Source organism: Amblyraja radiata, chromosome 4 (assembly GCF_010909765.2).
Source record: "Amblyraja radiata isolate CabotCenter1 chromosome 4, sAmbRad1.1.pri, whole genome shotgun sequence".
Taxonomy (NCBI): Eukaryota; Metazoa; Chordata; class Chondrichthyes; order Rajiformes; family Rajidae; genus Amblyraja; species Amblyraja radiata.
In genome coordinates this window covers 98,205,719-98,228,757 of record NC_045959.1, presented here as the reverse complement: position 1 = coordinate 98,228,757, position 23,039 = coordinate 98,205,719, and the positions used below count along the sequence as shown (strand labels likewise).

The following is a 23,039-nucleotide window of genomic DNA, read 5'->3' as shown; positions in this document are numbered from 1 at the left end:
GGCAGGTACTATCACAATGTTTAAAGAACATTTGGACAGGTACACGGATGGGACAGGTGTAGAGGGATATGGGCCAAAAGCAGGTAGATGGGACTAGTGTATGTGGGGCCTGTTGGTGGGTGTGGGCAAGTTGGTGGGTGTGGGCAAGTTGGTGGGTGTGGGCAAGTTGGGCCAAAGGGCCTGTTTCCATGCTGTATCATTCTGTGAAGTGCAGGGAATAGAGGGATATGGATCATGTACAATCAGATCAGATTAGTATAACTAGGCATCATGATCGACAAAAACATTCTGTGCTGAAAGGCCGGGTCCTGTGCCTTACTGTTTCTATGTTCTCTAACTGAATGCTATATCCATTTAATTTTTTTTTTTAATTGTACATAGCAGTGAATCTTATTCGGCAATTTCAGTTTTACGAAGGGCTAGATTCAAAGTACTCAGGCAACAAGATATCATTATTTAGGAAAATCCTTTTTATTAAACCCAAATATATATAAATTAAACATGTCTACCCAAACAAGAGTATGGGTCTTAAGTTTACTTCTAATATTTTATGGGATGATCACTGGACATATCTGCATTTACTGCCCATCAGTAGTTGCCTTAAGAAAAAATGACGATGAGACATCTTCTAAAACCGCTGTTGATCTTTCGGCTCTCACATAATACTGTTGGTTCATGAGCTTTCAGGGTTTAGACCCAGTGACAATGGAGGAACACAGTGACATGTACCCTAGTCAGGCTGGCATAGGAAAGAACTGCAGATGCAGATTTTGCCCATATTTGCCCTTCCAACATACAACACCTCACACATGTCAGAGTAGACATGGGCGGCACGGTGGCGCAGCGGTACAGTTGCTGCCTTACAGTGCTTCCTGCACCGGAGACCCCGGTTCAATCCCGACTACAGGTGCTGACTGTACGGAGTTTGTACGTTCTCCCCATGACCCCGTGGATTTTCTCCGAGAGTTTCGGTTTCGTCCCACACTCCAAAGACCTACAGGTATGTAGGGAAATTGGCTTGGTAAATGTAATAATTGTCCCTGGTGAGTGTAGGATAGTGTTGATGTGTAGGAAGGAACTGCAGATGCTGGTTTAAACTGAAGATAGACACAAAAAGCTGGAGTAACTCAGTGGGTCAGACAGCATCTCTGGAGAGAAGGTATAGGCGAGGTTTCAGGTGGAGTCTCTCCTTCAGGCTGGTGTGTTACTTTTATGAGCAGATCATTTTGATAATTTAGAAAAATGCACAAAAACTGTGAAATTATCATATATAAAAACTACTTTAACCAATGGAATTAGCAGTCACATTTTCAGGCACTCAAATTCTATGAGCCACCTCACCTGGTGATCAACCTTTGTGTCATTTGCCTGATCTTCTTTCGCCGCTTCCAACTGTTCCGTACTAACGATGCATGTTACACAATCAGATGGGGACATTTCAATATTTTCCTCAAATCCTGCTTCCTCTTGCTTTAATGTGCTTTTCTGAGACATTTTCACAGAAAATTACACAAGATGTGGTGATCTACGGAGCCAAAACATCAACTTACATTTATTTTCAGAACAAGTCTCCTCATTTTCTTTTGCGTATTATTAGAGAGAATATAAAGGATAAATTGGGCGTCAAATTCTGTGGTAAACATTGTCAGTCATCAACATGTTAACTTTTTTTATACAAATACAAAAAAAACAGATTCCAAATTCCTTATTATTGCTATTATTATTGCCTCATCAAGAATGAACGCAGCTAACTCGCAGAAAACCAAGTAACGTGCATTTTAAAGCTATTTGTCAACATGCCTAGCAAATTCCAAAATGGATACAGTAAATTATTTAGTAGAGCAAGTACACATTCTAGGCAACAAAATCAATTTAAATTACAAATCAGTCTGTTACTAAATTAGTTGTTAATGCATAAATGTTCCAGTACAGGAATTGCCATTTCAGAAAGGCACTGTGGAACAGCGCCAGAGACCCAGCTTCGATCCAGACTACAGATTCCATTCTGTGCGGAGTTTATACATTCTCCCTGTGACCGCATGGCTTTTCTCCGGGTGCTCCGGCTTCCACCCACATTTCAAAGATGCGCAGGGTTGTAGTTTAATTGGCTTTTGTAAATTGTTTCCAGTGTGTAGGACAGAACTAGCGTACGGTTGATCATTGGTCAGTGGGACTCGGTGTACAGAAGAGCCTGTCTGCCGAAAAGTCAAATAACGGACATGCCGTTGCCCGGGGGGCGGAACTTGTCAGCGATTGGTCCAGACCCCCGCGTCCATCACATCACTGGCCGGTGGAGACGAGAGGGTGGGGGTCATTTTCCCACACAAGCCACAGGTGACTGGGTACTCTGAACCCTAACACCAAGTTGTAAGCGGCTGAAGGTGCGCATCCCTCGGGACAGCCCCCACTCTCCCACAGCCACAGCCGCCCTCCGTCTCGTCTCCCCCATGTGGACGCACTGTGAAAGTATGTGTCTCGGCAGCGCCGGGTGGAGCAGAGATGTGGAACAGGCTGGTCCCTCCGCCCACCCAGAGTCACCCCCACACCAAGGGTGATTCACCCCCTCCCCCCGACCCCAACCCACACAAGGGGTGATTTACCCCGACACCCACACCGGGGATTCACCCCCACCCCAGCCGCGGGAACAGACGGCTCGGGGCATTGGCAGCCATATTAAATCACTTTTAAAACATGGAGGAGGGGGACACAAATTCCCTGGCGGGCCGATGACAAATGTGCATGACAAGGAACAATGTTATCTTCTCCCACTACCCCCCCCCCCCCTCCCGCCCCTTGACACAAGAAGCACGTTTTATTTATTACTGTCTGGTTGCATGCGTAACGCAGATAAAAAGCTCCAACGCACAAAACATCAGATAATCTGTAAACTGTTTTAACCGAAGAGCTGGACACAAAAAGCTGGAGTAACTCAGCGGAACAGGCAGCATCTCTGGAGAGAAGGAATGGGTGACGTTTCGGGTCAAGACCATTCTTCAGACCTGAAGACTGAGTCTGAAGGGTCTCAACCCAAAATGCCACCCATTCCTCGCGCCAGAGATGCTACCTGTACCACTGAGTCACACCAGCATTTTGTGTCTATCTTTGGTGTGACAGTTGACTCATTTCATCGGCTTCATGTATTGCGCGCATGGAAGAGACGCTTTACATGCCGCTTGCATCTATTCATCCAAGTGTGCTCTTAATGAAACCTCACATCTTTGCGAGGGAGGGATGGAATGGATGTAACCACCGGCTAAAGCAAAGGCATGGTTATGACAGGGAATTAATCCCACCACTTAATTAACCAGGTTTCCAAATGTAAGAACTATTTATACCGTGTGCGGATGTGGTGCCGACGGACGAGAAGCCGAAGCAAAGAAGTGGAAGCCAAATAACCGAATGGAAACGAAGTTGAAATGCCAACTAACCGAAAGGGTGGGACGCCTAAAAGCCAACTAACTGAAAGGCTGCTTCGCCTAAAAGCAAACTCACCGAATGGCCGCTCTGCCGAAATGCCACCTACCCGAAAGGCGGCGTTGCCTACAAGCCAATGAACTGAATGGCGCTCAACAGAAAAGTCAAATAATGGATATGATGTTGCCAGTGGGGCGGGACTTGTCAGCGATTGGTCCAGACCCCCGCGTCCATCACATTATTGTGGAGGGATGAATATTGTCCCACACCTCCGCTTCACCCGACACACAGCCCGCGGAGGGTGACCGTGGGAGAGTGGGGGCTGTCCCGAGGGATGCGCACCTTCGGCCGCTTACAACTTGGTGCTTGGATTCAGATTGCCCAGTCACCTACGGCTTGTGTGGGAATATGACCCCCACCCTCCCGTCCCCATCGGCCAGTGATGTGACGGAGGCGGGGGTCTGGACCAATCGCTCACAAGTCCTCCCCCCCCCCGGCAACATCATGTCCGTAATTTGACTTTTCAGCAGAGTCGCTATTCTGTTAGTTGGCTTGTAGGCGACACAGCCTTTCGGTTAGTTGGCGTTTCGGCAGAGCGGCCTTTCGGTGAGTTTGCTTTTAGTCGACGCAGCCTTTCGGTTAGTTGGCTTTTAGGCATCCCGCCCTTTCGGTTAGTTTGCATTTAGGTGTCCCATCCTTTCGGTTAGTTGGTGTTTCGGCTTCGTACGCTTTCGGTTATTTGGCATTTCGGCTTTGTTTCCGTTCGGTTATTTGGCTTCCACTTCTTTGCTTCAGCTTCTCGTCCTTCGACGCCACGTCCGCACACGGGATGGTTCAGTTGCCTGATGTCAGCTGGGAAGAAACTGTCCCTGAATCTGGAGGTGTGTGTTTTCACACTTTTACCCGATGGGAGAGGGAAGAAGAGGGAGTGGCCAGGGTGCGAGTCATCCTTCATTATGCAGCTGACCTTGCCGAGGCAGCGTGAGGTATAAATACAGTCAATGGAAGGGAGGTTGGTTTGCGCGATGATCTAGGCTGCGTCCACAATTCGCTGCCATTTCTTGCGGTCTTGGATGAAGCTGTGATGCATTCTGATAAAATGCTTTCTATGACACACTTGTAGAAGTTGGTGAGAGTCATCCTGACACCTCCTGTTCCTGAACCTCCTAGCCTTTGAATCATTCTGACCCGGAGCCTTTCTATATCCTACTCTGTTTCACCTGCCTGCTTGAGGGATGTCATTCACGTTCTTTATTCAAGAAAACTTTGTCTCCATAACACATGCTGAGAAGCCACAAACATTTATGGAGGATTTGTAAGTGAAACTGAGATCATATCAGGCTCCCAATCCAAACACTGAGCACTGAGTCTCTCTATTTAATTTCACATTACCTCCTGGTTTAACTCATCCAGTCTATGGCAGTTGTCAGAAGAGTCCCATCAAACTACTCCTTTCCCAGAAGCCTCTTCTATTAGATGTGCCAGGAATTAATAACTACCAGGAATTAAGTGGGTAATGTCACTAATGTTCTCAAAATGAGATTTCTATGGAGGCAAATGTTTCAAAGACCACTCATAAGATCATAAAATCATTAGCAACCACCTGGAAGATTACACTATCACTTCGGGGGTAAATTACAGTAGCTTTTTATCTTTGGGATATAGGTATAAATCAGTGCACCAAGGGAAAACACACATGATCATCGAAATTAAATGCAAACTCCACTGGAGGTCAGATTTGAACCTAGATAATTGAAACAACAAGCCAGTATGGGCTTTGGCTTTTGGCATCTATCAATGCTTTCACCAGTGCAGTGGAGTGCTTTCGGAAAGATTGGTACAAACCTACCAGTAAAACTGTGAGTGTGGTTTTACTGACCTTGAGTGCCCTTAATGTGATTTGAAAATGAAAAGATGGTTGGTTTGAAGTAAAAGCACTGCAAACGGTTGTTTGGGGGTTTTGGTTTTAAGTGAAAAGCACTGCAAACGGTTGTTTGGGGGTTTTGGTTTTAAGTGAAAAGCACTGCAAACGGTTGTTTGGGGGTTTTGGTTTTAAGTGAAAAGCACTGCAAACAGTTGTTTGTCTAAACTTGACAACTTCCTGTTTGCACTGTATATTGATTTTAGATAAAACGCTACCACTTACGGCTGTGATTTTTGACCATCTTACTCAGTTCCCCTCCACTCATCAGGTGCAGAGGATTCGACCCATCAATGAAAAATAAAAGTGTTATTAGTGTTTAAAAAAATGTCGAGAATCTCTCTCTGTCAATCACGCCATGAAGGCTACACCTTTTCCGGTGGGAGGGGGAGGGATTATAAAACCCGGAAGTGTGGGTGTGGCCCAGTCTCTGCATGATGGGGGATGGAGAGGTCACGACTCTGTTTGAGCAGTGAATCAACTGAACACACTGAATGTCTACTGAACTGTGAGTGTGGTGTTTTGTGTGGTTTTATGGTGGTTTCACCCTGCTTGAAATGGTATGAAACTGCATTTGAATGTGGTGGTCTTGCCCCCTGCATGAAATGGTATGAAACTGCATTTGAATGTGGTGGCGTTGCACCCTGCATGAAATGGTATGAAACTGCACTTAAATTTGGTGGCCTTGCACCCTGCTTGAAGTGGTAGGAAACTGAACCTGAATTTGGTGGCCTTGCACCCTGCTTGAAGTGGTATGAAACTGCACTTGAATTTGGTGGCCTTGCACCCTGATCGAAGTGGTAAGAAACTGCACTTGAATTTGGTGGCCTTGCACACTGCTTGAAATGGTAGGAAAATGGATTAGAATTTGGTGGCCTTGCATCCTGCTTGAAATTGAATTTCAAGGAATAGCCGTGAGTCAACTGCCAGCCCACCGGCCGTGAGTGAGCTGCCAGCACATCAGGCTTGAGGGACTGAGCTGCCTCCCCAATAATCCATTTGGCCCACAATGTCCATACTAGCCCTCTGGAGACCAGCCCCTTCAGCCCACAACACCCATACCAGCGTCCAGAAAGCCCCCCCCCCACCCCCACTTGCCACCAATATTGGAATTGGTGGAGAGGTGGAATATTGCGTTGGGGGACCAGCCCTCCCGTGTGAACATGGGACACAACGGGTCCCACTTAGTCTAGTTTGTTTTAAACCTGCTTTTTATCTGCACCGGAACACAACACTTTGCTTCCTTTCTCTTTGTACTACCGGTGGTATGTTTTTATTTTACTCATGTGCAGTATGACTTGCCTGGGTCGCACACAAAACAAGGTTTTTCACTATATCTCGGTAGACATGGCAATACCAATAAATAGAGTACCCAGGATATTCTCACAACTCTGAATCAACATGTAAACAAGGAGTTGAATTGTCAATGCATAGAAGGTTATGGATCTAACTGAGTAATTGGGAGTTGTACCAATGAATGCAATGGTCAGCTATGACCTAATGGACCGAGGGTCCTGTTTCTGTGCTGCACAACTCTATACCTCCTTGAAAGCCTCCTGTGTCTCAAACAACTTCAGGTCCTGTTGATGGTTCATTTTGTCTAAAGACAAATGAAGCATCCAACTATATTAAAGTTTTCAAACCCTCAATAGAAAGTACTGATGAGCATCCTCAGAGTATTCCCATTGAGGGCATGAGTGGCATTCTCCAACTAAGGTGAAGTTCCTCTAATGATCCACAATCACCAGATCATTGCCTGTTGAGGAAATAGATTGGATTATTAATGAAAGCTCTGACAAACAGATCAATGCAGTTAACGCCTACTCTGTTTCAAGAGCAGCTTTGATGAGGCATACGGTGTTGGCTTAAATCCAAAGGGATATCTTGGGAACAGATGGATATGGCTAATCCATGACGTAGGCAAATTGATCATTTGCCCAGTGATTGGATGAGTTAATGTCCTTTTTTCTACGTGCAAATTCCATCTAAATTGATTGACCCGAGAAAACGTTGCCTTGGTGATCAATTCCAGTTTAGTTTATTTTAGTTTATCATAGTTTAGTTTAGTTTACTTTAGAATACAGCATGGAAACAGGCCCTCCACCCACCGAGTCCATGCTGACCAACAATCACCCATACCAATGATCCCCCATACACTATTTCTATCCCACACACCACAGACAATTTACAAATGCTAATTTACAAATTAAAATTTTACAAATGTCCCATTTTTTGAAATGCGACCAAAAAGATTGATGAGGGCAGAATCGTAGATGTTGTATATATGGACTTCAGCAAAGCATTCGACAAGGCTCCCATGGTTGACTGCTCTGGAAGGTTAGATCGCATGAGATCCAAGAAAGAATAGCTAATGGATAGAAAATTGGCTTAACGGAAGGAAGCAGAGGGTGATGGTGGAAGTTTGCTTCTCCGACTGGAGGCCTGTGACTCATGATGTGCCTCAGAGTTTGATGCTGGGCCCGTTACGTTTGTCATCTATATCAATGATTTTGATGAGAAAGTACAGATAGTGAAGAAGGTTGTTAAAAATTGCCACACAGTCTTAATCGGTTGGCCAGGTGGGCTGGGGGTTGGTTGATGAAATTTAATTTAAAGTAGAAATGTGAGGGGGTTGCATTTTGCAAAGTCTTACATGGGCAAGACCTACACAGTGAATGGTCGGGCTCTGGGGAATGTTATAGAGCAGAGGGATCTAAGAGTGCAGGTACATAATACCTTGAAGGTGATGTCACAGGTAGATAGGGTGGTTCCAGAGAGAAATAGGTTATCTCTGCTTCCCTATTCACAGAAACAAGGCCATTGTCCCATCGTTCATATTGCCTCGCAGCACCAGAGAGCCTCACAGCACCTAAGACCCGGATTTGATCCTGACTTCAGGTGCTGTGTGTGGAGTTTACACATTCTCCCTGTGACTGCATGATTTCCCTCCGGTTGCCACGTTCCAAATGTAAGCGGGGTTGTAGGTTAGATGGCCTCTGTAAATTGCCCCGAGTGTTGAGGAAATGTGTGCAAAAGTGGGATCACGCAAAATTAGTGTGAACAGTTGATCGATGGTCAGCATGGGCTTGGTGAGCCAAAGGTCCCGTTTCCATGCTATATCTCTACATTCAACTAAATTCCCATTTTCACAAATAATTCAGTTTCATTCTTTCTACAGTGTGAAGACTGCTATAGAAACATAGAATCCATAGAAACATAAATAAATAGGTGCAGGAGTAGGCCATTCAGCCCATTGAGCCAGCACCGCCATTCAATCCAATGATCATCCAAAATCAGTACCCCGTTCCTGCTTTCTCCCCATATCCCTTGACTCCATTAGCCCTAAGAGTTATATTTAACACTCTCTTGGATACATCCAGTGAATTGGCCTCCACTGCCTTCTGTGACAGAGAATTCCACAGATTCACAACTCTCTGGATGAAGAAGTTTTTCCTCATCTCAGTCCTAAATGGCCTACCCCTTATTTCTTAAACTGTAACCCCTGGTTCTGGACTCCCCCAAAATGGGGAACATTTTTCCTGCATCTAGCCTGTCCAATCAATCTCTTAAGAATTTAATATGTTTCTATAAGATGTCCTCTCATCCCTCTCATATAAGCCCAGTCGATCCATTCTTTCATCATGTCAGTCCTGCCATCCCGGGAAATAATCTTCGCTGCACTCCCTCAATAGATTTTGCCCAGAGTTTGGGAAATCGAGAACCAGAGAACAAAGCTTTAATAGACAATAGACAATAGGTACAGGAGTAGGCCATTCGACCCTTTGAGCCAGCACCGCCATTCACTGTGATCATGGCTGATCATCCACAATCAAGGTGAAGGGAGGAAGATTAAATAGGAATCTGAGGGGAATCTTTTTCACACAATGAGTGATGGGTGTATGGAATAAGCTGAGAGAGGAGATAGTTGAAGCACGGATTATTGCAACCTTTAAGAAACAGCGGATTGGACAGGTTTAGAGGGGTATGGGCCAAACACAGGCAGGCGGGACTAGTGTAGATGGGACATGTTGGTCGGTGTGGGCAAGTTGGTCCCACACCGACCAACTCCTGCACCTATTGTCTATTAAAGCTTTGTCCTTTGGTTCTTGATTTCCCAAACTCTGGGCAAAGTCTCTTGAGGGAGTGCAGCGGTCCACCAGGTTTGTAGCATCTCAAGTAGTATCTCTCACCTTTCTGCACACCCGCTTCTACAGTTGCAGCTTACAGTTTATTGTTTATTGTCACATGTACCAAGGTACAGTGAGAAGCTTTTGTTGCGTGCTATCCAGTCAGTGGAAAAATAATACATGCTTACAATTGAACCATTTACAGTGTATAGATATATGATAAGGGAATAATGTTTAGTGTGAGGTAAAGCCAGCAAAGTCCAATCAAGGATAGTCCAAGGGTCACCAATGAGGTAGAAAGTACCTCGGTACATGTGACAATAAACAATATTGTCGATCCATTCTTTCCCGCCATCCCGGGAAATAACCTGGTGAACCTACGCTGCACTCCCTCAATAGACTTTGCCCAGAGTTTGGGAAATCGAGAACCAGAAACCCTGTCCCCCATTCCCCCAGTCACTCTGCTCCTTTCCCTGCCTTTGTACACTCATTTCCCATGCCTTAGTTGGTCAAGTCACTTTTATCCTCCTTCGTTTTCCTTCCCTCTGTTCCCTTCGACCTATATGTTCTGCATGTGACCATGTGGGTTTTCTCTAAATGCTCTGGTTTCCTCCCACATTGCTAGGGTGTGCAGGTTTGTAATAGTCATACAGCGAGGAAACAGGCCTTTCGGACCAACTTGAAGTGCACTTGTAAAAATACTCATCAGGAAATTGGGTTGGGCACTTTGGTTCATTCTTCACATTCATGCATTTCAGACCTGCACACAATGATTTCAGTATTCACAAAACACTTACTGAACAGTTCATTGAACAGTCACAGTACAACAATGAGCATATTATGCTAATTTATTGCTTGTAGTGTTACATAAAGGTCACTCTACAGATTTAGGAACTTTTCATTCCTACCTACCTTAGATCTACCTACCTAGTTTGGATTATCTACCTTTCTTAGATTACCTACCTAACAGGTCTATCTATCTAGATTAGATCTACCTACCTACCTTTTATTACCTAGATCTACCTCATTGGTGACCCTCTAACTATCTTTACTGGATTTATCTTGCACTAAAGGTTATTCCCATATTATGCATCTATAAACTGTAAATACAGTGCTCAGTTGTAATCATATATAGTCTTTCTGCTGACTGGATAGCACACTTTTCACTGCACCTCGGTACATGTGACGATAAGCAATAAACTAAACTAAAGCTGGAAAGGGTGCAGAGAGGACTGACGAAGGACTCGTGGGCCTGAGCTACATGGAGAGGTTGAGGAGGCTACAACTTTATTCCTTGATGCGCAGGAAGTTGAGGGGTCATCTTATAGAGGTGTGCAAGATCATCAGAGGAATAGGATCTTGCAGTGTTCAATAAAAACGCAAAGGACTGTGTAAAGGAATGGGAAACTGTCATATAGCCGACCAGCTTCAAAGACACGAAAAGAAGAAGAAGAAGAAGTAGAAGAAGAAGAGGAATAGACCGGATAAATGCACAGTCTCTTGCCCAGAATCGAGAATCAGAGGACAAAGGTTTAAGGTGAGTGGGGAAAGATTTAATCTGAGGGGTATTTTTTTTTTTGCACAAAGGGTAGTGGATATATGGAACAAGCTGCCGGAGGAGGTAGTTGAGGCAGATACTATCATTGTTATATTCCAGACGGCAGAATGAATAACAATTTACACACAGGTTGCCTGGATTATGAGAGAGAGGTTTATTACCCAACATTCCCTGCTTATATTTAACACCAACTCATTAACATATACATGAATATGTATGAATACATCACACTGATCTCCTTTTTTTAAGTATTAAATCTAAGTACTCAGTCACAATTTTGTTGTTGTGATACTCGATTTAAACCAGTGTTTATGAAATCTTAAGTGATAAACATAATATATTTATTTTACAAATCTACACATTTTTGTTTTACTTATCCAGTGAGTTACTTAACTTACAAACCTAATCTGACTACTGGTTTACGGATCCTGCCTGATCGTCTAACATTAGCAGGTGTAACAGGTTTAGGTGTTGACTCAACTGTTGGCTTGTTTCGCTGTTTTAGTACCCTGACTTTGACCAGAGGAATCTGTTTCTTTGTCTGTACTAACTGAACTTTGTGTTTCAATCACAGTGGTCTCTTCCAACTCACTTTCCGATTTAAAAAAATCAGGGATTAGGACTTCATGCTCAGTTTTTGGTTCATCTTTGGCTGGAATCATTTGATCAACATGAACACCTTTGATCCTATCTCCAATTTCAACTAAGTATCTTTTTGTTCTACACACTTCCACTATTTTCCCAACATCCCATTTGTCTCGACTGGACTTGTTGGGAGGACTGAGAATACGAACCTGCTCATCTGACTTGAAGTACCTCTCCTTTTTGTGGGAGTTAAAATGGCATTTTTAACTTTTTTTGCTCATCTCTCAAGGACAAATTGGGTTGAACTACTTAGGCGTATTCTTAGCCTTCTCTTCATCAACAGTTCTGCAGGTGAGTAACCTGTTGTTGTGTGTTGTGTGGTTCTGTACTTCAGCAAGAAACTAGCCAAACAATGTTTCATGCTGAGCTTTGAACTACCCTGCAAAATCTGTTTCTTGAGAGCATCTTTAACAATTCTAACAGACCTTTCCGCCGCCCCGTTGGAGGCTGGATGGTATGGGGAAACAAGTATGTGTTTTACACCATTCTGCTGCATGAACTCTTTGAACTGTTCTGAACGAAACTGAGGCCCGTTATCAGAAACAAGTTCTTCTGGTAAACCATGGCATGCAAAAATGGATCTCAACTCATCTATGGTACACTCAGTAGTAGTGCTTGACCCCATATACTTAACCTCAATCCATTTGGAATGACTATCTACTAGTACCAGAAAGTGATCATTACCCTTTTCACAAAAATCTCCATGAACTTTCTGAAAAGGTCTACTTGGCCATAACCAGGGTTGCAGTGGTGTTTTTGGTGGTTTACTCCGGCAATTTTGGCAGACGCTACATTTGTTCACCAGTGACTCGATGTCACTGTCAATACCAGGCCAATACACAAAACTTCTGGCAATTGACTTCATGCTTACTATGCCAGGATGTTCGGCATGAAGTTCATTCATAATTTTGTTTCTCAAAGACTCTGGTACAACCACTCTGTAACCCCACTTAATGCATCCCTGCTCACATGATAATTCATGGCGTCGATTATGGAAAGGCTTCAGCTCCGAGTTCAGAACTGATTTCAATCCATAATCGATTTCAGTCCATCCGTTCAATGTCTGTTCATAAGCCCACCAGCACATTGTCTTTCTTTGTTTCTGCTGCAATTTCTGTTGCAGTCACTGGAAAGTCTTCATCTACAACTTGCAGTGTGTAGATTGAGTTCTCACTTCCCACGTCAGAGTTCTCATGGGGCAACCGGGACAACGCATCTGCAACTGCGTTGCACTTGGAGCTTCTGTACTCCACCTGGTAGTCATACTGGGACAGCAACATTGTCCAGCGCTGCATCCTTGATGCTGCCATGGAAGATATAGCTGACTTGGGACCAAGTATCACTAGTAGTGGCTTGTGATCAGTCACTAGGGTGAATGGTCTTGTCGATAAGAAACTGATGGAATTTCTTGATTCCGAACACGATGCTGAGTGCTTCCTTTTCTATCTGTGCATAATTGCGTTCACTCGGTGATAGGGTGCGGGGCGCAAAAGCAATAGGCTTTTCCTGTCCGTCATTCATTACGTGGGAGATCACTGCACCCACACCATAACTTGAAGCATCACAAACAATTTTCATCTCACGTGTCATATCGTAGTGAACAAGGAGTTTGTCACTTGTCAAGTTTTCCTTGCAGATGTTATATGCACGTTGCTGTTCCTTTCCCCACATCCATTTTACATCTTTTTGTAGCAGATGATGAAGTGGCTTTAGCACAGTTGCTAAATCTGGAAGGAATCGTGCATAGAACTGCACCATCCCAAGGAATGATTGTAGCTCTAACACATTGTTGGGTTTTGGAGCATTCACTATTGCTTCAACTTTCGCCTTCACAGGGCAAAGTCCGTTGGTGTCTACTTTGAGTTCAAGGTAGACCACCTCTGACTGCGCAAATGCACATTTACTTTGACGCAGTTTGACACTGTGGCAGTTCAGTCGTGTGAGAACTTGCTCGAGGATTTCCAGATGTTCTACCATGCCCTCTGTGAATAACAGTAGGTCATCCTGGTTGCACACACAGTGCGGAATGCCTTGTAACATTTTGTCCATGACAGACTGGAAGATTTTCGGGGAGGATTTCACACCATAGGGCAGCTTTGTATATGAATACAAGCCCTTATGTGTGTTGATAGTCAAGTACTGCTGACTTTCCTTATCGACATTGAGTTGGGCATAAGCGTGAGACAAATCCAGTTTAGTGAAGAATCTTGCTCCGCTAAGTTCTGTGTACAGATCTTGCGAGTTACAGTGCAAACTTAAGTTTTTCAAGGCAACAATGTACTCATTTATTGTCTCATTCTGCTTCTGGTTTCTAGTGCCAAATTTATAGCTTTCTGCAATTTCCAGAGGCTTTGGGTTGAAATGCTCCTCCAACTTCTTCATAATGTCATTGAATGGCACGTCTTTTGCCTTTATGGGCGCAAGGAGATTCACAAGTGTGCCGTACACTTCGGGACCGATCTCCGTGAGCAGAATCGCTTTCATACGTTCGCAAACGATCTTATTTGTTTCAGTCACTATCTCTCCTCCACCACTAATCTCCATTATGTTGTTTGCCATGAAAAACACGTTTGCTCTCTCCATATAGGAGCTAAACGGCTCTACTCTTGTCAAAATTGCCAAGGTTTCCGATGTAGCCCGTGGACGCTGCCATCGTGTCGTTCTCTTTTTTTTATAGTCCGTTCAAAAACCCCAATTTCCTGTCTGTTCTGGTGTAACAATTCACCTAAACCTTAGCTGTACAAAGGCTATTCAGCTTAAGGAACTTGACAAAAAATACTCAGTCTAAAATGTTATACAATCCCAAGGACGACATCTTGCCACATAGACACATCATAGGGATAGCCTGACAAACTCTCGCAGATTTGTACAGCTGCTGTTTTAAACTACAGTCCCCTGCATAGAAGGATCTGAGGCCTATCGTGTCCAGCTCGCAAACAACTGCGACACAACTCCATATTTACTGTTTAAAATGTTAAACAATACTGCGTGTTGCAAAATAGTCCTGCACTGTATTTAAAGGATGAGTTCACAAACTCTATCCCATCCTCGTTGCCAATTTTATTATATTCCGGACGGCAGAATGAATAACAACTTACACGCAGGTTGCCTGGATCACGAGAGAGAGGTTTATTACCCAACATTCCCTACTTACATTTAACACCAACTCATTAACATATACATGAATATGTATGAATACATTACAATCATAATATTTAAGAGACATTTGGACAGGTACATGGATAGGATAGGTTTAGAGGGATATGGACCAAGCACAGGCAGGTGGGACTATTGTAGATTGACCATGATGGGCTGAAGGGCCTGTTCCCACACTGAATGACTCTATGACCTGGTCCCACACCTTCTAAAGTCAACAGGGTGTGCTTTAATTAACCAGGCGTGTTTCCTCTAGAATTTAACACTCTCACTTATTGCTGAAGTTATCAGGCATGGCAATTTCTGGCCCACAGATATAGTCAGAAACAAAAGACATAGGCACGGTGGCATAGCGGTAGAGCTACTGCTTTTCAACCAGCATCTAATCCTGTACCCCGTTCCTGCTCTCTCCCCATATCCCTTGATTCCAACCTGCAGAGCCACATCCAACTCTCTCTTGAAACCATCCAGTGAATTGGCCTCCACTGCCTTCTGTAGCAGAGAATTCCATAGAATTACAACTCTCTGGGTGAAGAGGTTTTTCCTCATCTCAGTCCTAAATGGCCTACCCCTTATTCTTAAACTGTGACCCCAGGTTCTGGACTCCCCCAACATCGAGAACATTTTACCTGCATCTAGCCTGTCCAATCTCTTAAGAATGTTATATGTTTCTTTCAGATATCCTCTCATCCTGAATCCCAGTGAAATATAAGCCTAGTCGATCCATTATTTCATCAGTCCCGCCATCCTGGGAATTAACCTGGTGAATCTTCGCTGAACTCCATCAATAGCAAAAATGTTCTTTCCCAAACTAGGAGACCAAAACTGCACACAATATTCCAGGTGTGGTCTCACCAGGGCCCTATACAACTACAGTAGGACCTCCTTGCTCCTTGTCTCAAATCCTCTTGCTATGAAGGCCAACATGCCATTTGCTTTCTACACTGCCTGCTATACCTACATGCTTACTTTCAGTGATCGATGTACAAGGACACCCAGATCTCGTTGCACCTCCCCGTTTCCTAATCTGACACCAATCAGATAATAATCTGCCTTCTTGTTCTTGCCACCAAAGTGGATAACCTTACATTTATCCACATTATACTGCATCTGCCATACATCTGCCCACTCACCCAACCTATCCAAGTCACCCTGCAGCCTCATGGCATCCTCCTCGCAGCTCACACTGCCACCCAGCTTTGTGTCATTCGCAAACTTGTAGATGTTACATTTAATTCCAGTGTCTAAATCGGTAATATATATTTAAATAAATGGGGTCCCAGCACTGAGCCTTGCGGTACCCCCTTAGTCACTGCCTGCCATTCTGGAAAGGACCCATATAATACCTATTCTTTGCTTTCTGTCTGCCAGTTCTCTATCCATGTCAATACTCTACCCCCAACACCTAATGCTCTAATTTTGCACACTAATCTCTTGTGTGGGACCTTGTCAAAGACTTTTTGAAAGTCCAGTTACACCACATCCACTGGCTGTCATTCAATGGTTATCATTGAGATGTTTAAATCCATCACTCATCTACACATTAGGAACCATTAACATCCATGCATCTTTGGCATGCGGGAAGAATCCAAACAACTACTAGGAAAAAACAGGCAGTCACAGAGAGAATATACAAACTCCACAAAGGCAGCATCAAAGGTCCTGTCAAACCAGAATTACTGATGTTGTGAAGTGGGAAGACTAGCAATCACTTCCACAGTCAAATTGTTCCAATCTGTGAAGATTGTTTAAAGTTGACATTACTATTCAGGATCAGCAGTGGAGACAAACTAGAGACAATCAGGGAGTCAATATCCTATCAGGTAGGTATGATGCTAGTCAACAGAGGAGGGTTTAAATTAGATGGCAGGTAGACAGAATATAATGCAGGACGAGGCAAGCTGGCAGTCGGGAATTCTCTTGTGGAATTCTCTGCCTCAGAGGACGGTGGAGGCAGGTTCTCTGGATGCTTTCAAGAGAGAGCTAGATAGGGCTCTTAAAAATAGCGGAGTCAGGGGATATAGGGAGAAGGCAGGAACGGGGTACTGATTGAGGATAATCAGCCATGATCACATTGAATGGCAGTGCTGGCTCGAAGGGCCGAATGGGGTATTCCTGCACCTATTGTCTATTGGGCCGAAAGGCGATGAAAGCAAGTTCAGTAGAATTATCTGGGAACCTCCTTGCCTGAGGTCATTAGTTGCCGCCTCGTTTTTTTCTTGCTTCCAGTTTTACACAACACTACAATGAATCTGAAGAATGGTCCCAACCCAAAACCTCATCTATCCATACTCATCAGAGATGATGCTTGACCAGCTGAGTTACTCCAGCATTATGTGTTTGTCTCTGGAAAACATAAATATATCATCTGCCAACTTGGCCACAAAGCATTTAATTCCCTCATCCAAATCATCGCTATACACTGTGATGTACATACATCGCGATACATTGCTCACTTCTTGGACAACGGAATCATTTTTACAATTTTCCTTACATTCAACCTCCCAAAGGGCAACACCAAATGCTTGCTCCGGTTAAACTCTATCTGCCATTTCTCTGTCCATTTCTGCAGCTGATCTGTATCCCACTGCATCTTCCGACAGCCTCCCTCACTATCTGTAACTCCTCCAATGTTGGTGTCATCAGGAAACTTACTCACCAACCCATCTGCATTTACGTCAAAGTCATTTATACAGCCATGCTGTTTGATGCTAAGACGATAAAACATGCGGCTCTCTGGAGTTATATATTTCTCATTTCTAATATAGAGTAAGAAATGAAGACGTGGGTACTCAGGTAAGTTAGTGGGGTTTTTTGGGAACAGTCCATTTTGCAGTAGAGGAGGTTGGACATCTTAAAATGTTTGAAGGCAGATAATTCTCTGGTGCCTGATCAGCTACATCTAAGAACACTGTGTGAGGCTAGAGAATAAATTGTGTGGAAGACATGTCTGAGATATATGAATATGGATATAAAGTATGAATATGAGATGTGCAGATCTATGAATAATATATATGAATGTTAACTAAAGGTGAGGTCCCAGAACACTGGAGGATTGCAAATGTTGTGCCTTTATTTAAGATGGAGCTGCAACGTTGGAGCAATAAACCTGTGATAGGCAAGTGTTTAAGAAGGAACTGCAGATGCTGGAAAATCGAAGGTAGACAAAAGTGCTGGAGAAACTCAGCGGGTGCAGCAGCATCTATGGAGCGAAGGAAATAGGCAACGTTTCGGGCCGAAACCCTTCTTCAGACTGAACGTTGCCTATTTCCTTCGCTCCAATGTTGGAGCGAAGGAAATGTTGGAGCGAAGGACACCAATGTCCCCACCACACTCTGTGGAAAAGACTCATCTCCATTCATCTTCCCTCCTCTCACCTTATAGCTGTGGCCTCTAATGTTGGGCATTTCCAACCAGGGAAAGTGGTTCTGACTGTCTTCTTATAATTCTTAAGATTTTATGATTTAAGAACTTCTTAAAATTTCATATATTTCCATCACGTCTCCCCTCATACTTCGACATTCCAGGTTAAACAATCGAAGTCTATCCAACCTCTCCTCTGCACCCTCTCCAAAGCTTCCACATCTTTCCTCAAATGGGGAGACCTGAACTGCATGCAAAATTCAAAATGAGGCCTAACCAAAGTCTGATAGAGCTAAACGTCCCGACTCGTACTCAATGCTCCGAGCAATGCAGGCAAGCATACCACATGCATCTTGTCACCTTCAGTGAGCTTTGAACCTGGAATACAAGACCCGTCTCCACATCAATGCTGTTAAGGGTCTTGCCATTAATTGTATTATCTCTCCTTACATTCAACCTCCCAAAGTGCAACATCTTGTACTTGTTCCAGTTACACTTCATCTGCCATTTCTCTGCCCATTTCTGCAGCTGATCTCTATCCCGCTGTATCTTCTGATAGCTTTCCTCACAGTTTGCAATCCTTCCAATTACGGTGTCATCAGCAAACTTACTCACCCATCTTCATTTATGTCTACATTCAGTCTGACCCGAAATGTCGCCTATTTCCTTCGCTCCGTAAATGCTGCCTCACCCGCTGAGTTTCTCCAGCATTTTTGTCTACCTACATTTATGTCTAGGTAATTTATTTATAGTACAAACAGCAGAGGTCCCAGCACAGATCCCTGCAGAACTCTACAGACCCCCAGCCAGAATATCTACCTTCCAGCTCTTCCATCTTCCACCCCTCTGTCTTCTATGACTGCCAGTTGCAAATCGAAACGAACAAGTCATCATGAATATCGTACATCTCAATCTTCTGGATCAGTCTGCCATGAGGGACCTTATCAAAAGCCTTACTAAAATCCATGTATACAACATTCTACACCTGACCTTTATCAATCTCCTTCATCACCTCTTCAAAAAACATAATCAGGTTAGTGAGACACGACCTGCCGCATACCAAGCCATGCTAGCTATCCCCAATAAGGCCATTATTTTCCAAATGGGAGTAAATCCTATCTCGAAGAATTCTCTCTGATAGTTCACTAACACTAACATGAGGCTCACCGGCTTATAGTTCCCTGGATTGTCTTGACTTCCTTTCTTAAACAAATAAAAAACATTGACCACTTTCCAGTCCTCCAGAACAAAGATCCTCGTCAAGGCCCCTGTAATCTCCTCTCTTGCCTCCTTCAATAACCTGGGATAGATCCCATTAGGCCCTGGGGACATATCCACCTTAATGCTCTTCAAAGCGCCTCAGCGCCACCTCCTTCTCGATCTCAAATTGCTTTAGCATATTTGTATTCTCCACACTGATCCTGCTGTCCTCCAAGTCCTTCACCTTGTTGAATACAGATGCAGTGTACTTGTTTAATACCTCACATACGTCTTCCAACTTTATTATTTGGAGCGCAGGAGGATGAGGGATGATCTTGTAGAGGTGTACAACATCATGAACAGAATAGATGGGGTTAGAGTCTTTTATCTGGAGTAGGAGAATCAAGAACAGGGACATACTGTAGGTTTAAGATGAGTGGGGAACGATTTAATAGGAGCTTGATGCGTAACGTTTTCACACATAGGATGATGAGTGTATGGAACTGCCAGAGGAGGTATTGAGGCAGGGACTATAACAGCATTTAAAATACATTTGGACAGGTGCATGGACAGGAAAGGTTTAGAGGGATATTGGCCAAACGGGGTCGGATGGGACTACTATAAATGTGGCATCTTGGTCAGAATAGGCAGCTTGGGCCGATGGATCTGTTTCAATGCTGAATGACTATAATTGGAAATAATTGTTATATTTGTACAAAATCCGCAAATGGATAACTTGAACGGAAAAGGAGCGGAAAAGACTACAAAAAGTCGTGACCACTGCCCAGTCCATCACCGGCTTTGACCTCCCCACCGTCGAAGGGATCTATCGTAGTCGCTGCCTCAAAAAGACAGCCAAAATCATCAAGGACCCACACCATCCTGGACATACACTTATCTCACCATTGCCATCAGGAAGAAGGTACAGGAGCCTGAAAACTGTAACGTCCAGGTTCAGGAACAGCTTCTTCCCCACAGCCATCAGGCTATTGAACACAACAACGAATAAGCTATGGGCTCTGAACTGCAAAAGACTATATTATTATTGCACTATATTTGTTATTTATTGAACTTTTTCTTTTTTTTCCATTTTCCCCGTTATGTACAATGTTTACATATTCACATATTCTGTTGTGCTGCAGCAAGTAAGAATTTCCTTGTCCCATCCAGGACATATGACAATAAAACACTCTTGACTCTTGACTCTTGAGCTCTTACATCCCAGATTGCTCTCTGTGCTAAGGTCTCAAGGCTATTTGTGTTTAGCCATAAACAATTTGTTTCCCAGTTCTCAATTTTTCAATGTCACCTTTTAGCCCAGGGGTCGGCAACCGAAGGCCCATGGGCTGGATCCGGGCCGTAACCCAAAATCATCCGGCCCGCAGATGAGTTTTTTTCCGATATCCACACTTCTTTAGACTGTTTAATACTGTTGGCCAGCGACATAAATACTTGCTTTAATGCTCCTAGCAATCCTGTTTGCAGATACAAAAAATCGGAACTGATATAATCCCACGAACTGGGCAAAAGTGGACGCAGTTCCACTGATGTAAAAGTGCAGTTGCAGTTGCAGCGGCTGCGGTGCTTGATGCTCAGCGCTTAGCGCGCCCCGGAACCATCCATCCCCGCGCTTCACCCAGGGGAGGGTCAGGGTCAGGGTCAGGGTCAAAGATCCTATAGCGAGCAAGATAATCCACTCGACGAAAAAGACGTAGTACGGTCATGGGCAGATTCATGGGTAATTTAAGGCCCCATTTCCGTAACCGCCTTCCGTCTCCACACCAAAGATCCCATAGGATAATAGTGCGGAGACGGAAGCCGGTTACAGAAACATCCTCGTAAAAATAACAGTTATTTGGTAAAAATCTTTTTCCTCATTTTCAGAATTTAAATTTATTAACACAAACTGATCCCCCGTAACGTTGATTACACTGCGAGTCGGGTTGGGTCGGGTCTGGTTACGGAAATGGATGAAAAAAAGGCCCACGTTCCGTTCCGTTGCGTATTACACGTCAGCACATTGCATTTAGCAGGAGTGGTCTATCTTGCTCCGCTATAGGATCTTTGGTCAGGGTCAGTGTCAGGGCCAGGGCCGCCCTCCTCAAAAATGGCGGCGCTCCTGGCCGTTGTTTCATGTGGACACAGTGGGCAGGTATCCAGTGGTAAATGGACGGGACTAGACCTTGGAGAGGAGGGAGAGGGAGGTGGGGAGGGAAGGGATGGGGGAATTGGAGAGAGGGGAGGAGAGGGAGAAGTGGAGAAGGAATGGGGGAAAACGAAGGAGAGAGGAGGGGGGAAGGAGAGAGGGGGGGAGGAGAGGTAGGGGAGGAGAGAGGGGGAGGAGAGAGGGGGAGGAGAGAGGGGGAGGAGAGAGGGGAGGAGAGGGGGGGTAGGAGGTAGAGGGGGAGATGGAGGAGAGGGGGTAGGAGGTAGGGGAGGAGAAGAGGAAGGGAGAGGGGGAGGAGGTGAGAAGTGGTGGAGAGGGGGAGGGGAGAGGAGGGGGAGAGGAGGGGGAGAGTGAATTGGGGGAGGGGGAGGGAGTAGAGAGAGGGTAACAAAGGGTCAGCATGAAGTTTAGGACAGATGGGTGAGGGTAGTTTCAATACCAGTGTCTCAAACTAACTGCTATGTTCAGTAGACAATATTGCTTAAATATATAAATATGTCAACGTGATATGTAATACTGAATATAATGGTGAAGACAGTGTATCATCCTAAAATTCCTGCTAAAGTCCACCTGGAGGCCAACATAGACCATTGCTCTTCCCTCAATGGGATCCATGTAATATAAGTTTAGTTAGTATGTATTATTATTACCTCCATTTATTTACTATGGTGATAGATGTGGCCCGCCATCCGCTCACAGACATGGGTCCTGGCCCCTATGCAGAACAAGGTTGCCCACCCCTGTTTTATCGAGTCTGGCTTCAATACTAGTGATTCAGCAGGTGGTGGTAATGTTCAGGAATTCTGCTCGTGAATGAATGTACATGTGAGCTGGAGCTTCAGCTAAATGCCAATTCACTAAAACTAACCGGTAGATCTCATTGAGGGAAGAGCAATGTGCTATGTTGGCCTCCAGGTGGACTTTAGCTGGAATTTTAGGACGATACACTACACTGTCTTCACCATTATATTCAGTATCACATATCATGTTGGAGTCATGATTGTTTTTGTAGAGTGGCTATTTTATAAATTACTTAATTCCAAAAATATATAGTGGCAGTTACATGTTTTTTACTGGAAAATAAATTATTTGCAAAGCAGTGGGGAAAAGCTGTATAATGGTATTAAGGGGTTTCTCCTGCGCAAAAGACAGACATAATAGTTGGCTTCATTCTGTGCTGTACCAATGTAATTGGCATAAGAATATTTTTAGTAAGAATGCAATTACGACAAAAGGTTTCATGTAGATAAACATTAATGTACCAAAGTGAAAGGCCATTGCTTAGTGGGGAAGAAAATCTAAATATTTATGAGAGAGAAGGGACGAACGACACAACATGAATGAAGTGCAACCTATACAGCAATACAATATAACATTGAGAGATTAAATGGTAAAGAGAGCTATGTTTTTCAGTTTTACAAAGCAAAGATTGCCATTTGAAAATATCAAATATAGGTTTTCATATAAAATGTTTGCAAGACCATACAT

General features: G+C 44.1%; 1 protein-coding gene across 1 annotated transcript in view; it reads right to left on the bottom strand.

Moving 5' to 3' along the window:
• arpp21 (cAMP regulated phosphoprotein 21) overlaps window positions 1-23,039 on the bottom strand; it is a 281,688-nt gene that overhangs the window by 147,275 nt on the left and 111,374 nt on the right. The window contains 1 exon segment of the mRNA XM_033020400.1: window positions 1,342-1,525. Coding sequence (XP_032876291.1) covers window positions 1,342-1,494 — 153 coding nt within the window. The 5' untranslated portion in view covers window positions 1,495-1,525.